Source organism: Ostrea edulis, chromosome 7 (assembly GCF_947568905.1).
Source record: "Ostrea edulis chromosome 7, xbOstEdul1.1, whole genome shotgun sequence".
NCBI classification, from domain to species: Eukaryota; Metazoa; Mollusca; class Bivalvia; order Ostreida; family Ostreidae; genus Ostrea; species Ostrea edulis.
In genome coordinates this window covers 58,524,328-58,543,120 of record NC_079170.1, presented here as the reverse complement: position 1 = coordinate 58,543,120, position 18,793 = coordinate 58,524,328, and the positions used below count along the sequence as shown (strand labels likewise).

Below are 18,793 nucleotides of genomic sequence, written 5' to 3'. Positions count from 1 at the left end.
CTACTTTTAAGAAAATATAGCCTGTTAAATATCTTTGGAACTATTCAATGTAGGGCTTTCATATTTTGTATATAGTATATTATACACTGTGGAGTGTTCATGACAAAACTTTGTGACACAATTGTGTTTGATCTTGTGACATTGACTTACTTTTTAAAAATTTAAAGCCTGATCTAATCAATATCTCCTGCACTATTTAAGACAGCTTTCAAATTTTGTGTATAGATTCTTTATGACACTTAGGCCTTGTTATACAATACACCTTGTTACCTTAACCTGGAAGTTTAAATACTTTTAATAAAAATCTGCTCTGTTCAATGAAAGGTGAATATAACGAACAGTGATCAATCTCATAACTCTTATAAGCAATACAAAATAGAGAGTTGGGCTAACACGGACCACTATTTGAAATAGAGCTTTCATATTTGGGGCCACGATATGGGGTCAAAATTATTTCTTAGGAATAAAACTTGATAAAGAATTTAAAATCTTTTAAAAATCACACAAGCTAAACACCGGCAGGGTCAAGTTGACTCAGATGAACAATTTGGCCCATGGGTCTCATGTTTAAAAATCGCCTTATGGTGATCAATATTTTTGGCTTACAATGAATTGTGATTTCGGGTCAATTGCTCACCAAATACAACCAAAAAGTCTCAATTGACTGTTGCTTTACTGGCATATAGAAACTCTGCATTATGATAGAAAGAGAGTGAGAGTCGAATCTAAACTTTCAATTTTTCAAAAATATTTCAAAGTTGACACACCTTATAGAATGGTATCCATGATGAACTGTAAGATTATTTTTCTATTGAACTCTTGGAGTTATCAAATTAATCATTACGAAATCAGTCTCATTAATTAATCATTACGATGACCAAATGCCTGATCAGTTCTACTAATGTCTGAGAATACTAGTGAATTAAAGTCTCATTAATTAATCATTACGATGACCAAATGCCTGATCAGTTCTACTAATGTCTGAGAATACTATTGAATTAAAGTCTCATTAATTAATCATTACGATGACCAAATGCCTGATCAGTTCTACTAATGTCTGAGAATACTAGTGAATTAAAGTCTCATTAATTAATCATTACGATGACCAAATGCCTGTTCAGTTCTACTGATGTCTGAGAATACTATTGAATTAAAGTCTCATTAATTAATCATTACGATGACCAAATGCCTGATCAGTTCTACTAATGTCTGAGAATACTATTGAATTAAAGTCTCATTAATTAATCATTACGATGACCAAATGCCTGATCAGTTCTACTAATGTCTGAGAATACTATTGAATTAAAGTCTCATTAATTAATCATTACGATGACCAAATGCCTGATCAGTTCTACTGATGTCTGAGAATACTACTGAATTAAAGTCTCATTAATTAATCATTACGAGATCAGTTCTACTAATGTCTGAGAATACTATTGAATTAAAGTCTCATTAATTAATCATTACGATGACCAAATGCCTGATCAGTTCTACTGATGTCTGAGAATACTACTGAATTAAAGTCTCATTAATTAATCATTACGAGATCAGTTCTACTAATGTCTGAGAATACTACTGAATTAAAGTCTCATTAATTAATCATTACGATGACCAAATGCCTGATCAGTTCTACTAATGTCTGAGAATACTATTGAATTAAAGTCTCATTAATTAATCATTACGATGACCAAATGCCTGATCAGTTCTACTAATGTCTGAGAATACTACTGGATTAAAGTCTCATTAATTAATCATTACGATGACCAAATGCCTGATCAGTTCTACTAATGTCTGAGAATACTATTGAATTAAAGTCTCATTAATTAATCATTACGATGACCAAATGCCTGATCAGTTCTACTAATGTCTGAGAATACTATTGAATTAAAGTCTCATTAATTAATCATTACGATGACCAAATGCCTGATCAGTTCTACTAATGTCTGAGAATACTATTGAATTAAAGTCTCATTAATTAATCATTACGATGACCAAATGCCTGATCAGTTCTACTAATGTCTGAGAATACTATTGAATTAAAGTCTCATTAATTAATCATTACGATGACCAAATGCCTGATCAGTTCTACTGATGTCTGAGAATACTAGTGAATTAAAGTCTCATTAATTAATCATTACGATGACCAAATGCCTGATCAGTTCTACTAATGTCTGAGAATACTATTGAATTAAAGTCTCATTAATTACAGTTGTGTACAGGACGGAACTGCCATAGTGTGGTCTGTCTTGGATCTACAGTCAATCTTGTGAATGCATGTTACTTTGACAAATTGTTTTCGTGGTTTAATCCCGATTAAGGAAATCTCGCTGCACTGCTCGCTGGAAATACAGAAGAGTTCTAGCAGAGTGCCCCCTGATTCACCATCTTATAGTGTCCATCGGGTACACGCATTGATAGTCAATAGGTGTTACCAACTACATGTATCGGTAAGAACAAAGAATATTTACCTTGTTTAGAGTGGGTTCAAGTCCTCTTAGCGACTTTCCCATTTATTTATTTTTTTTAGCTTACATGAACTGAAAGGTCAGGCTCTTCTGATTACATTTTGTCTGGTGTCCGTCTGTCTGTCCATAAATTTTAACATTTTCGATTTTTCAGAACTGCTGAGCCAGTATCAATCAAACTTTCCATAAAGAATCCTTGGGTAAAGAGGATTCAGGTTTGTTCAGATGAAGAGCCATCCCCCCCTCCCCCTTCGAAAGGAAAATAATCAAAAAAAGGCAAAAATAGGGTAGGGGTCATTTGAAAACAATGTTCTCAAGAATCACTAGGCCTGTTGAAATTTGCACGAAAGCTTCCTCACTGCCATCGTCGCAAACCACAGTTTTGAGTCCACTCAAGCTCCCTCATGATGGAGATAATCGAATAGAAGCACCCGTAGGTAACGATGCCTCACTGCTACAGCCCTGAAAATTGTGTATGTAAAAATTTGTGGCACTTCACCTACAGCTGGTGACGTATCTACAAGAGTGGAAAATTCTCAAATGGGATGTTAAACAGTTGTTGTGTAATACATCTGTATACTTGATTGACACATATGACGATAAGTTTCTAGACGTTCCGTGTAAAGAGCGATGTTTGTCAGTTCAATATAAAGATGACGTAACACTTGTTTTGCCATAACTCTGTTTATTTGAGTCCTATAAATAGGAAAGCTCTGGAAACTTCATTCTAGTATAAATACACGCGAAATTTTGTTTTATTAACATTCGTTCGAACTAAGACTTCAGGAGCATGGACACGATTTGAACTGAAAATTTTCGAATTTTATTTTTCATTTTAATGCTTAGAATGCTTAACTGTTTCTAATGGTCAGCAAAAATTTGAATGTCAGTTGTACATGTACATGGGAGATGTGTACAGACCTCACAATTCTTTGTTATGTAAACAAATCTTGTGCCATGTATTTGTTTACATAGGTTTCTGCTTCTGCTCAATAATGGCCACCATCAATGTATTGATTATACTGCCATGTATTAAACATAGGTTTAATATGCTAGTAAAAGTTTTGTTTTTAAAAGTAGATTTTTTCAATTACAAATTAATTTTGAACACAATTATATAGTTTTTAATGTTTGTCACATCTCATTTTGTTTTAAACATGCCACATGTATTTTCTATCAAGCAATTTACATGGCACTAGCTTTGTTTACATAACAAAGAATTGTGAGTGTTGTATCTCACTTGTAAAATGGAATAATAAAAATTTTAAAATTTTCTGCTCAAATCGTGTCCATGTCCCTTTAAGACTGTGGAATTTACTGGGGATTTTTAACTAGATTTGCATGCATGGATTGAGCAGCCGAATTGTGACGGTTTACATTTTCGTGTGGGAATTCAGCTCAGCATTAACTCAGCATCAGACACTGATTTTGTATACCTATTGTAAGTTAGTACATCGGACACTGAGTCTGTATACCTATTGTAAGTTAGTACATCGGACACTGAGTCTGTATACCTATTGTAAGTTAGTACATCGGACACTGAGTCTGTATACCTATTGTAAGTTAGTACATCGGACACTGAGTCTGTATACCTATTGTAAGTTAGTACATCGGACACTGATTTTGTATACCTATTGTAAGTTAGTACATCGGACACTGATTTTGTATACCTATTGTAAGTTAGTACATCGGACACTGATTCTGTATACCTATTGTAAGTTAGTACATCGGACACTGATTCTGTATACCTATTGTAAGTTAGTACATCGGACACTGATTCTGTATACCTATTGTAAGTTAGTACATCGGACACTGATTCTGTATACCTATTGCAAGTTAGTACATCGGACACTGATTCTGTATACCTATTGCAAGTTAGTACATCGGACACTGATTCTGTATACCTATTGTAAGTTAGTACATCGGACACTGATTCTGTATACCTATTGCAAGTTAGTACATCGGACACTGATTTTGTATACCTATTGTAAGTTAGTACATCGGACACTGATTCTGTATACCTATTGTAAGTTAGTACATCGGACACTGAGTCTGTATACCTATTGTAAGTTAGTACATCGGACACTGAGTCTGTATACCTATTGTAAGTTAGTACATCGGACACTGAGTCTGTATACCTATTGTAAGTTAGTACATCGGACACTGAGTCTGTATACCTATTGTAAGTTAGTACATTGGACACTGAGTCTGTATACCTATTGTAAGTCAGTACATCGGACACTGAGTCTGTATACCTATTGTAAGTTAGTACATCGGACACTGAGTCTGTATACCTATTGTAAGTTAGTACATCGGACACTGATTCTGTATACCTATTGTAAGTTAGTACATCGGACACTGATTCTGTATACCTATTGTAAGTTAGTACATCGGACACTGAGTCTGTATACCTATTGTAAGTTAGTACATCGGACACTGAGTCTGTATACCTATTGTAAGTTAGTACATTGGACACTGAGTCTGTATACCTATTGTAAGTTAGTACATCAGACACTGATTTTGTATACCTATTCTAAATTAGTACATCGGACACTGAGTCTGTATACCTATTGTAAGTTAGTACATCGGACACTGAGTCTGTATACCTATTGTAAGTTAGTACATCGGACACTGAGTCTGTATACCTATTGTAAGTTAGTACATCGGACACTGATTCTGTATACCTATTGTAAGTTAGTACATCGGACACTGGGTTTGTATACCTATTGTAAGTTAGTACATCGGACACTGATTTTGTATACCTATTGTAAGTTAGTACATCGGACACTGATTTTGTATACCTATTGTAAGTTAGTACATCGGACACTGATTTTGTATACCTATTGTAAGTTAGTACATCGGACACTGATTCTGTATACCTATTGTAAGTTAGTACATCGGACACTGATTCTGTATACCTATTGCAAGTTAGTACATCGGACACTGATTCTGTATACCTATTGTAAGTTAGTACATCGGACACTGATTCTGTATACCTATTGTAAGTTAGTACATCGGACACTGATTCTGTATACCTATTGCAAGTTAGTACATCGGACACTGATTTTGTATACCTATTGTAAGTTAGTACATCGGACACTGATTTTGTATACCTATTGTAAGTTAGTACATCGGACACTGATTCTGTATACCTATTGTAAGTTAGTACATCGGACACTGAGTCTGTATACCTATTGTAAGTTAGTACATCGGACACTGATTCTGTATACCTATTGTAAGTTAGTACATCGGACACTGATTCTGTATACCTATTGTAAGTTAGTACATCGGACACTGAGTCTGTATACCTATTGCAAGTTAGTACATCGGACACTGATTTTGTATACCTATTGTAAGTTAGTACATCGGACACTGATTTTGTATACCTATTGTTAGTTAGTACATCGGACACTGAGTCTGTATACCTATTGTAAGTTAGTACATCGGACACTGATTCTGTATACCTATTGTAAGTTAGTACATCGGACACTGAGTCTGTATACCTACTGTAAGTTAGTACATCGGACACTGAGTCTGTATACTTATTGTTAGTCCTGTGTTATTGATATAGTTTGCTTCAATAATTGTAAATAAAATTGTTTAAAACTTTAGAATGTCTTTGTGATTTATTTCTGCTGAGTTTAGGGTTTATTCTGGCCCATGGCACAGTACAGTATACAAACAAATTTGCACGATCTCGATAAGCTTTTATACACGTGTTAATTTTTCTGGTTCTGTGGGTTTTGAGAAGATTTTCAGGCAAAACACACCACCCTATTATTATTTTTTTATTTACTGGGTAGGTGTAAATACAAAAAATACATTATGACTGTTCACCCAGAATGCTTTATGGTAAGTTAAGTTGAAGTTAAGGTTCCAGGTAAATAGTCTAGCTAGTCTAGTACTGCTTTTGTTGCCTTTTGACAATTTACTGGGTAGGTGTAAATTCAAAACATACATTACGACTGTTCACCCAGAATGCTTTATGGTAAGTTTAGTTGAAGTTAAAGTTCCAGGTGAATAGTCTAGCTAGTCTAGTACTGTGCTTTTGTTGCCTTTTGGCAATGCCCCTTCCCCCCCCCCCCCCCCCCCCCCCCCCCCCCCCCCCCCCCCCCCCTGAATGATCGCGTGTAGTTTTGACATGCTCCTGAATTGCATACAAAGGCAAATTGTTACGTAATATACATTGATGTTTTAAGTTTTAATGTATTTAACGATTTACATAGGTATTTGATTGGTTGTACGCAGAAAATTGTGCAAACAAGCGTTCATCTGTGTCTATGGATGTATTCAAGATTATTTTTTTTAAATGACGCATTTATTGAAACTGAGTTGCATAAGAAGTATTTGCATTTTGATCTCTACCTGGCATCAGCAAGGTCGTCCATGTTCAATGTTTGTAGTTAGTCCAAACAATTACCACACAGTTCTTAAACTAGACCACTTATTTACTGATCGATTTCCCTATTTGAACGGTCTAATTTGTATTGTCGAAGAACTTCATTTGAAGAAGAAGTAGGCATATAATTTGAGTTAATTAGATAAGCAATACAACATAATGGAGAGAGGGCGGTCTAAGTTTTTAGAATTTGTGCCCGATCTCTTTGTACTACTAAAACATATATTGAAACAGGTAGGGGATCAATATGCTATATATTTTAACACTTGACAGAGTGCCAATAAAAAAAAAAGGACCTAATATACCGAAGAGGCTCACTGCTTCCATAGTATCAAAAATTAATTCACCCTAAGTTATGGACTCAAAAACACTGTATCTGTGTTTTCTTCTTTATGTGAGATACGTACAAAGTAAGTAACCTTCTTAATTACAGTTAGTAAATGGTGAATGGATTTTGCTACTATATCAATGCTGTAGACGTTACGTCATAATTCCACAGATTCGGTACAAAATAACAAATCCAATATCTTTTACTTCTTTACTAAACAGTAAATACAATGAACGTGGAGTATAGTGTAAGAATAGTCAAATTAATTTATAATTAATCGTACGTTGTACAAGTATAGTATAGATATAAAAAAAAAAAAAAATGAAAAATTAAGTTCAAAGTATTTAGATAGTTACAATTAAAGTATATAGATCTATAAGCATAATATAGATATAGCATTAACTACAATTTATCAAAATATTAGAGGTTATTAGAATATTGGTCTACATTAGAATAATACAAATATATCATAAATTACAGTTAATCAAAACATTAGTTTTCATTAGAATAGTATAAATATGACAATCACTGAATTATGAATTCATATTAGATTAGTATAAATAGCATTAATTACAATTAATTAAAATATTGATTTATATTAGAGTTATAGTATAAATATGACATTAATTACAATTAATTAAGATATTAGTTTATATTAGAATATTATAAATATAACAAAGCATAATTACAATGAAAGTGTAAGTATAAATTTATAAATAAAGCAAAGCCAATTACAAATACATGTACACCGTGTGTACATCCCATTACTAAAATACAAAAATGTATTTAAATACAGCTAATTGCAATTACATTTTTCAACAATAGCCCCTAACTGGTGTGGAAGACCGAGGCTAACGGCCGAGGGCAATATTACAACACGAGGTCTTCAACTCCACCGAGCAATAAGTACTACATTGTACATGCCAATAATGAAGCAAAAATATCACTAACAGACAACTGGACAATACTTGTAATTATTTTTATACAACGTGTTAGTTCAAACAAAGATTATAGACGTATGTTATCCTTAAGATTTTACACATGGATCACAATATTGGAATGCTTTCCTATATTTGCTGTTTTTAACTTTGAACTTGACAGCTTGTCGTAGTATTCTACATTTACTTCCTCTGAGTAAATACAGATTGGTGAGGAAAATAGGCTTAAATTTTTATCAACCGATCGATAAGTGAATGATCGGGTCTTCCCTTTCTTCTTTTCTCCAATAGTTGATGTTACTGTACTTTCGGTCCAAGTTTCCAGAAGCTGTACTGTGATGAAAATTTTATTTAAAAAGTTTTCTTAAGATATATCTTATATATTTGCTTTAATATCATAGAATATTCGTTTTATTCCATCTCGTCCAGGTCACATGCGCACGTCCTTTACGACATTCTGTTTTGTAGGGGGCCTCCGTGGCCGAGTGGTTAGAGCGTCGCGCTCAAAATCACACGACCTCTCACTTCTGGTCTGCACGGGTTCGAATCCCGCTCGCGCCGGAAAGTGAGGGCTTTTACAAATCGATATTAAGCAAAATCTCAGCATATATAAGCCGGAAAGTGAGGAATTTAAGTTTCCCAGTTTACTTTCGGAAGGTCGGTGGTATCTTGCCATTGTGTCTGGGTTCTCTCTTCCACCAATAAAAACTGGGCGCCACCAGATAACTGAAAAGATGTTGAGTGTGGCAGAAAACAGTAAAACAATTAATCAATCCTGTTTTATGATTTCCCCGGAAGTTTGTCTTTGTTACTTTCACAGTGAATCACGTCCCTCTATTTGACGTTCAAAGAACTCAGAGACTGTTTCAGAGAAGTCGTTTGACGTGGTCATCGTAACCAAGTTTAGTCATTTTCAGAGTTATCCATTAGAGTCCTAGTAAATGCATTTGAATATTCTTTTCGTAAAAGACATGAACTGTCTAGCAATTTTCCTAAAGGACTATAGGCCTATATGATAAGGACCATTTTTGGCCTTATTAAAATGACTATATTTTCCATGGTAAGTGTTAGGTACCACAGATACTAAAAATATAATTGAGATTGTTTAACCATCGCGTTGTACATACTGGAAAAGGGCTTTTACAAATCGATATTAAGCAAAATCTCAGCATATATAAGCCAACTTTACTCATATGTATTTATATCATCTGCAGATATCATAAAGATTAAAATCAATAAAAATATCATTGTAATTGAAATTGATTTGGGGTTTTCAGATTTTGATGAAATAATTGATTGTGGTTTTGAGAGATGGCCACTGGGGTAGTTGATGAAATAATTGATTGTCATTTTGAAAGATGGCATAGGGGATAATCTCGGTTGAGATTCGGCTTGGCTGAATATTTGGACTGACGCCTTCACCGAATCTCGGAGCAGTCCTTCATAATTCATGTCTGGAAATTTACCTTCAGCTTCGGTCGGTCGTAGCAATTAATGTGCACTTAGGTGACACTGCTGTTCGAATCTAAATAGTCAGCCGAGATTACCCACTGGCACATCGATGAGAAGGTCTATCTTTTGAGGATACCAAGACTGTCTTGGTCACATTGGTTGCTTATATAATGCTTCATTCATATAGAGACGCCAACATTGTTGATGAAGGGCTGCAAAATTTAGGTCTATATGCTCTGCTTTTACGGCTTTTGATCTAGGAGGGATCATCATCGTACTACACATGCTATGACACGAGGCCTCGGTGTTTGCGGTCTCATTTAATCGCCTCTTACAACAAGCAAGGGTTACTGAGGACCTATTCTACCCGGATCCCCACGGGACTGATCATATTGGAGCAATGAGCAGAAGGACGATCGTTTCTTCTCGAATCTTCTGTAACACACTGTTAAAACATTTTTATTACGCAATCCTTTGTCTTTTTAGGCTTTTATATACAAGAAAGTCCACTTGTAGTGAAAAGGTTACCTGTAGGTGTCCAATAAGTTGACAATTGCTGTCCATTATTTTTAAGAGTGGACAGATACTGTCCGTTCTTAAAAATAATGGACAGTAATTGTCAACTTACTGGACAGTGTCAGGTAAACCCAATAACTTATTAGAGGTCTACAGGTCGGCTGAAAATAAGAGAAAGACAATACGTTTGTCAAGGACAACTTAAAACGATATTTCCCCATAGTAGAATTCTCTGCTTCAACTTTAAGATTCACAAATTTTTCAATTCCATTGGCCATGCATTATTATATCGCATTAAAACTTAAAAAGACGTATTTCCATACTTGTATTTGAATTTCACTGGATTCAGAGGCACATTCCGAAACTTCTTCACAATGCTTTTTTTTTATTATTATTATTTTGGTGTGTTTTCTTTATTAGCATATCCTAATTATGAATTATTATTTTCGCTTTCATGAATAATTTCATTTCACGAGATGGGTGCATTGGGTTTTTTTTGTCTGGCGTTAATTATTTCCTCATCCAAATATTCGAAAACACAATGCTTTTCAGATCAAAATTTGGCTCCATAACTTTCTCACCCTCCATATCCAGAATATAACACCCATATTTGCAACACTTTCATTAAAATCCTTAAATTATTGTGCAATGAAAATGCTCTCCCCATCAGAGGAAGACATGTTGATATGGCTCGGTACTATAGAGTGAGTGAATATAAAACCTGCAGTACAAGACTAGGCCTACTTACCTGACACTGTCCAATAAATGAACAAAAGAAACAGACTTCTACGCAAGACTGGTTATATTGTCAGACTATTCAAAAATAGCTTTATTCATAATTATCATATATTGTCAATGGGTTTACCTGAGACTGTCTATTCTTAGAACAAAAGATGCAATGTTTTAAGTAGGATATAAACCTCAAACTGTCCATTCTGTGAGAAAAAGAACTGATCTCGGCCCTACGGGCCTCGATCAGTTCTTTCTTTCACAGAATGGACAGTTTTTGGCTTATATCCTTTACATCGAAAAATAAACCCAACGCATTGTACAAAGATAGTCCCGAGGGGATCCGGGGCTCTAATCTCAGCATCTCATAGCCGATTGCGAACAGTCAAATCCCAAGAACGGTAGCTGCTGTAGATGACACTGTTGTGAATCATCGACGAAGAAGCTTTGTGTAACATTGAAATCTCTTTCAGCTCCAAATAGTGATACACTTGCTTCCAGTCGTCCAGTTGCTTTATTGCGTTCAGTACCATTCCGACGCAGCATTTCTCAAAGAGCGGTTACATTCAACGACAACACAATCAAATATGGAGAACCCGTGCATTTTATAGACCACTGGTGCCTGCATCACGTGCAATAGGAACTTATAACAATCTCGAGTTATAGAGACATATTTCAGGATTTTATGAAAACACGTTTTATTCTTTCCTCAAATTCTATAGAATTTCTATCCAGTAAACAATAGCGTTAATTGTAACAAGGAGTAATCAAGCGATTCATTCTAGACCAACAACGTACGAAATAATGAATTGAATACAGCGAAAAATTACTATTATATGCTTTTCTTTTCTACGAATCTCTCTTCTTTTTTATTTATCAGTATACAAATTGGAGGAGGAAATGTATATGCATGCATCCCATTTCAACTGATCGATAGAGCATACATTTGAAATGCATTCTTGTCTGGGAATGGAGAGCAGTATATTGCCAACATTTTGTTCTGTATGGAAAATCCATTTGTTGAAACAACATATTCACCACTGTGTTGTTGAGTGACCATTCTCTTCTACGTACTTTCATTCCTCGGGAATGTACTGAATGCACCACTGGAGCAACTTCCATTTCAGATCGCACAGGTCTGTCAATACGACGAAAGGCATTGTCTAACTCCTTATAAAACGGAGAAACATTAACTTTTGAACTTCCAAAACCACCTTTCTGCATCAACCCTTCCTCGACATTGCTGTCCAACTTTGAATGATTACAAAACGCACCAAAGTCATCTTTCCTTACCATAAAAGCTTTATCGTCCTGACACGAACTGGCCTGCTCTTTATATGTGCAGAAGTAGCTTCATTTTCAACTACCTTGATCATTTTATGAAGAGTAACTCCAATAGGCATTTTAACGAGATGATTATTCTTGTCACTTTTTTCTCCTTGTAATCTAGAAAACATAAAATTTCCAATTCCATCTTCTGTCACAAGACCGATATCAAGAACTTTTGCCATCTTAGAAACAAAAACATTCCACTGCAGTGGATGAGAAGAATCCGACGCACCAAAAGGCACCACTACTAGTGCACTTGCACAACTATAGCCACACGCACCTGCCACATTGTAATCTTCATCATTCTAACAAAACAACTTTATCACTAACGTGATAATTTCAGCTTCTCTATGGTAAACTTCCCATATTTATATTTATTTATCAATGTCCCACTATCATATATTAGACAGCGCAGAAAAGAATACGAAAAACAAAACTTGAAGTTGCTCTCAATTCTGTGGTGGAGGTGCATAACACATCAAATGAAAAGGCTGAAGATAAACTGATTGACCTCGAGCACAACGTAAGGGAGGAAGACAGGAGTTCACCTATCAAACTGATGGAGTAGGGGAACTTGACCTATCAAACTGATGGAGGTGGAGAACTTGACCTATCAAACTGATGGAGGTGGAGAACTTGACCTATCAAACTGATGGAGGTGGAGAACTTGACCTATCAAATTGATGGAGTTGGGGAACTTGACCTATCAAACTGATGGAGTTGGGGAACTTGACCTATCAAACTGATGGAGGTGGAGAACTTGACCTATCAAACTGATGGAGGTGGAGAACTTGACCTATCAAACTGATGGAGGTGGAGAACTTGACCTACCAAACTGATGGAGGTGGAGAACTTGACCTATCAAACTGATGGAGGTGGAGAACTTGACCTATCACACTGATGGAGGTGGGGAACTTGACCTATCAAACTGATGGAGGTGGAGAACTTGACCTATCAAACTGATGGAGGTGGGGAACTTGGAGAGAGTTCTATCCAGTGGAGATTTCAGAGTGAGAAAAGACAACGATTTCATCACGGATTCTTTTCTACAACTGTGCAGAATAAGGATAAAACATACTTTTTTCAATTGTAAATTCATATTTGTAATGTGAATGTTCCGACAGTGATATAACAAGGATTGTGAACAATTTTCTTTAAAATTGTTACAAAGAATGCAGCGAAAGGCATTTTGTAAAATAATGTTTACATGAAATATTGTAATATCAAGTGTTTTTGTATTTCCAAAATTATTAACTGGACAAGTACGCATAGATATAGAATTCAGCCCGACATAAATAGATACCATCCTCCTCCACTGTTTTTATAAGTTGTCGCTTTCAGTAATGTGTACAATGCTAATATTACATTTTTTTCATTTGTAGCTTATAGCATATGCAACACCATTCACTCCAGTATATGTGGCACTGAGGAATGTTTTTGTAGCAGTAGAAAAGGAGAGAAAGTCTGCAAAACCTGTGACGTGTGGTGCGATAGGTAATATTGATAATAATATTAAAGCGTCATCTAATTTATTTGAAATGAACATTAATTTAATTAGTCAATTCAATTTTTCAGAGGGCATTAATTCGGCACCTGAATTAAGCAGCTCCGAATCAGACTTGAACATATCTTTAATCCAACTACATATGTTAACATATGTCTCTAATTATTTGAAATTGCAGGTATCTCCAATTAGAGAGGACATGAATTCATTTGAAGTTAACTAAATTATTATATAAGTACATGATATATCGGTTTCATCCTGAATTTCTACGTTTATAATTTGTTCTGTCAGAACTGAGAACGTCGAGTGTTACCATGGTGACTGTAATCCATTGGGATGTGAGTGCGAACCTTGCTACACCGGGGACAGTTGTGTCGAATATAGTAAGTCTGTAGCACTTCTTGTAATATAGTAAGTGTGTAGTACTTCTTGTAATATAGTAAGTGTGTAGTACTTCTTGTAATATAGTAAGTGTGTAGTACTTCTTGTAATATAGTAAGTGTGTAGTACTTCTTGTAGTATAGTAAGTGTGTAGTACTTCTTGTAATATAGTAAGTGTGTAGTACTTCTTGTAATATAGTGAGTCTGTAGCACTTCTTGTAATATAGTAAATGTGTAGTACTTCTTGTAATATAGTAAGTGTGTAGTACTTCTTGCATTATAGTACCGATAAGTCTGTATAGTATTTCTTCAAATATTGCGAGTTTGGACAACTCTTCTTGAAAGTATGTAGAAACATATCTACGCTTCTTCAAATATTGCAAGTCTGATCGATCTGATAAATCCCTTGAATGCAAAATTAAGAGAAGGGCTAACACGGACCCCAGGACACACCCCAGAGGATCTTGTGCCTAGGAGGAGTAAGCATCCCAGTTGACTGTTACACCCACTATGAGCCTTGTGTCTTCATCGGGTGAACGGAGGGATAATATTCAAGATCAGTGTGTACAGAACGGTCTAACAATTGACATAAAACACGTCAGACAGCATTGACCCAATGACAGCTTGTATTTGCAAATTAGATCCATATAGCGACCAAATAATTTGGGAAATGCTTACTTAAAACGAGACTGTTGATACCTATGTAACATCAACTTATTTGCCAGTAACCTGCTTCGATTTAAAAATTGAGCATATGCAGAACATGCTTTCGAGTATCGAATTGGTTGACAAGCATAGACACCTTATGCAGGTGATAATGGAATATTCCTACGTAAATATAGGAAGATGACAATGGAGAAGCTGAAATCATCTTGTTTGTGATAAATCTTTGTTGTTACTAGTAGTTTGCTATTAACATCCAATGTCCAAATATGAAGCAAATATGTAAGACTCTCGGGTATCTGTTATTTCGAGTTCACTGCAGGGATATATCAAATCGACATATCAATGAAAATGAGTACTGTTAATAGATAAAATTTCGATATATCTAAATATCGAGTTGAAGACCACAACAAGAGATGCATTTGAATATAAGGGGTTCAATATTCAGCAGTGTGACTGTGTAGTCTTCACCAACTTTTCACCACTTTAAATATATTGTTAATTGGTATATTATTTGAAATTTTCAATTTGCCTCTGATAATCAAGTAAACTTCGACTTGATTTCTTAATCTAATTCACACAACTTGGTTACTCGGGAGTAGTGATGATACGATGTACATGTACTTTATATCCAAATCGGGGTGTTTTTTTAATCAGAGCTAATATCATATCGAATGTCCCTTTAAAACGACCAGAGCGAATGTTATTCTAAGCGATCTTTTCAAACGAGCAGAGTGAATATCATATCAAAACACCATATAATATCAAAGGACTCTATAAAACGATCATAGTTAATATCCTATTAAAAGACCCTTTAAAACAACCAGGGTGAATATCATTTTAAAGGTCCCTTTGAAACTACCTCGGTAAATATTACACTTCTCGGGTAGCGAAGGCGTCGTGTTGACTTCAGAAATGCAACAATTTTGTAAAAGGATCCTATAAAACAAGCAGACCTAATATCACATAGAAGGACCTCTAAATAGAGATATTGTGCTGGGGAAAGAAATAATGGAACTGAAATGAAAATGTTATGCAATTATTGAAATTTGATGGTTACGGCGAGCAGTTTTTTTTTCCATTGAGGTTGAGAAAGCGACGACTCAAATGCCAGCACTCAACTGCTTTTACAATTATACTAGGTTTTTCCCTTATGAAAAATACAATTCTTATGAACAAGTCATCTCAGAGACGCAACATCACGATAGTAAATAGATGATTTAAACAGAACGACGACACAGCAGAAGACGTTCAACATCTGTACACACAATGTAGGTAGGGATTTGCCCAGCGTTACGAGTCTTTCGGATACGACCTTACAAACGTAAGTCCTACGTCACGGTACGTGCTCACACTGCTGCGGCCCCGCGAAATATTTGGATCTTCAGTCAGTTTCTTAAACTTCAATTTACCAACAAAGGAATGAATGCCATCAACATAAGCAACATTCATTACCAGTCTTGTATTCCAACATATTTCAAGTTCTAGTCTTCACCATGTATATTTATATTTTTACCATTGCATGCAATCTTTTTTAATTACAAACTTCACAATGTCACATACAGTGTCAGTCGTCTCCATATAAAAAGTTTTGACACCCAGGTTTCGCTCTTTATTATTTTTTTCCCATACCAATGAAAGGAAATATACCCTACCTTATTATCACATAGTAATGTAATCTTTGATGACAGCCTATGATCCATTGGGAATGGATTCGTATAATTGTTTTATGATCTCGGAATCGATGTATACCCAAACATTTTTAACAATAGGAATCAAATTCTGTCGATTTTTAATGTCATGTATGCGGCATTCTAGACGAATCATAATAGTTCTTCGGATATTTTCTGCTATGTTTATATCACTCAGGTGACCAACTGGGCCAAGTAAGAGTAGATTTTTCATGTTCTTCTTTCCATGGGACGCTATGAGCTGTCGAGATCGGTGAACAGGACAGTTATCTTCTTGTAATATCCATGGTCTATTACCGAATTCCTTTGCAACAAAGGACCACAAATTGTCATCTAAATCAGAGATATACTTCTCAGAATTTATGTTTCCATTAAATTAACTTCTCTCAAAGATCCGACTCCATTATATGACAAACAGCTCCAAAACATGGCTGGTATACCAGAGTTAGGGGAGTATTTATTGACCATACCGAGACATGCTTACTGAAAACGTTCACCGGATTTTTTCCATACACTTTCTTGTCTCTTCCCAGAACAACTTTCAATGCGTCACTGAATATTGCTTGAGATCAGTTTAGTTAGACTGTGCGTACTATTTTTGATTGGCATAAGGAAATTCGAGTTTTCTTTTGTGAAATAAAAATTTTCTTGACAAGCGAGCATCGCTGGCAGTTTTGTTCCTTCAGTTGTGCTCGAACTGTCATGCTGGAAACTTGCTGAGGTACAGATTCATTAAAATCACTGGTTCAATCTGACAAAATCTGTCGTCGATTCCTTTTATAAACAATCTCGCCGATACATGGATCCCCCATTCACACACCGATCTTCTCCGTTTTGATCTTTCTTTATTTTCCACTCCTTTCAGAATTCCGTTTTAAGGTGGTTCATTACACTATCATTTATTGTATGCCTCGTTTCAGCACCTCGTATGAAGAATGGTTTCACCATCAAAAAAGTGATACAAGCTCTTGCTTATTCTATATGAATTTTTATGATTTTTTCCAATAATGCTAGAAAAGATGTTTTGTTTGCAAAAAGAAAAAAGATTTTAGAACGCATTGCAGAATCCAATAAATGTTCTACCAAGCCCCTATCTTTACTCCTTACGAAAGTATTAACTGCTTTGATACAGAAACTTCAAACACATGTAAAAACATATGCGAGAAGCGGCGTAAATCAAATGCGGATTCTCAAAAATGCCAAAGAACTTTTAATAAAATTTCCATACTCAAGAGCATCAAAATTTAAACTGTGCCACTTTTCAACATTTCTCACGACAAATTAAAGAGCTTTTTTTTTTAAATCATAGACAAGTACTTCTTCAGTGAAGATGAAACTTGGAAATACATGTGTTCATATGTTGTGATCATATATCCAAAATAATTTGTTAAACATCGCTCTCGTTCTACGCACAAGTATTCTGCAGTTGATATTAAAATGCTAGAATTCTTCATTACCAATATCTGCGTTGTCTTTTAGTGATTAGGTCTTCCAACACTATGTTGGAATTCCCATGATCATGGATTGTGCTCCATTATTAGCTGACCTTCTTTGCATTCTAATGAGGCAGAATTCATCCAAAACTTCTCCGTCAGAAGGAAAAATCTCTTGATGTGGTATTCAACTCCACATCTAGATACATCGACGACGTCATATCTGTTAACAACATTCATTTTCATTCATGTATACCTATGAACTGGAATGAAAAGACATGGCAGTCTTCCACATCCCTTCATATTTAGATATTTAATTGAAAATAGATATTAACGGCAAAACTAACAACTCAACTTTATGACAAATGGGATGATTTTAGCTTCTCCATCGTCAACCTCCCATATTTATGTAGCAATATTCCATTATCACCTGCTTACTCAACTGATTTCATGCACTAGAGCAGGGTGTCAAGTCCCTATTTATTCCTATATATTTTCCTATAAACTTGAAGGTTTCTATGATTTCCCTATAAGTCATTAAAATCCCTATAAAACCCCATATATCAACAACAACAAAAATGACAGTCCTATTTTCAAAAATGATATAAAAAAAAAAAAAAGAAAAACCCCAAAAATCCAGGAGCTGATGCCAGATTGATATTTAATTAGATTGATATGAAGAGAATAACTATGATGATTGTATAAGAACTGTCTATTGGATGGAAAACTGTCCACATCTGAAAGGATTTTGTCTTTGTTTATATTTATTTTTTTTCCAGTATGATATTATGCTTGCTAGATTTTTATGATGAAACAATAAACTTTTATTCAAATTATATAATATAAACCCTATTTATTCCTATAAATCTGCTGTAAAAATCCCTATATTTGCCATATAAACTGTAAAACAAATTCCTATAATCCTATATTTTTTAGACCAAAAGTGGTTTGATACCCTTCTAGAG

The 18,793-nt window shown here is 35.0% G+C and overlaps 1 protein-coding gene across 1 annotated transcript in view; it reads left to right on the top strand.

Annotated features, from left to right (window-relative positions):
• Positions 1 to 7,159: 7,159 nt before the first annotated feature.
• LOC125655909 (uncharacterized) overlaps positions 7,160 to 18,793 on the top strand; it is a 32,174-nt gene continuing 20,540 nt past the window's right edge. The window contains exons 1-3 of the mRNA XM_048886443.2: positions 7,160 to 7,274; positions 13,539 to 13,650; positions 13,952 to 14,043. Of these exons, the coding sequence (XP_048742400.2) occupies positions 7,220 to 7,274; positions 13,539 to 13,650; positions 13,952 to 14,043 (259 nt within the window). The 5' untranslated portion in view covers positions 7,160 to 7,219. The remainder of the gene's footprint in view (positions 7,275 to 13,538; positions 13,651 to 13,951; positions 14,044 to 18,793) is intronic.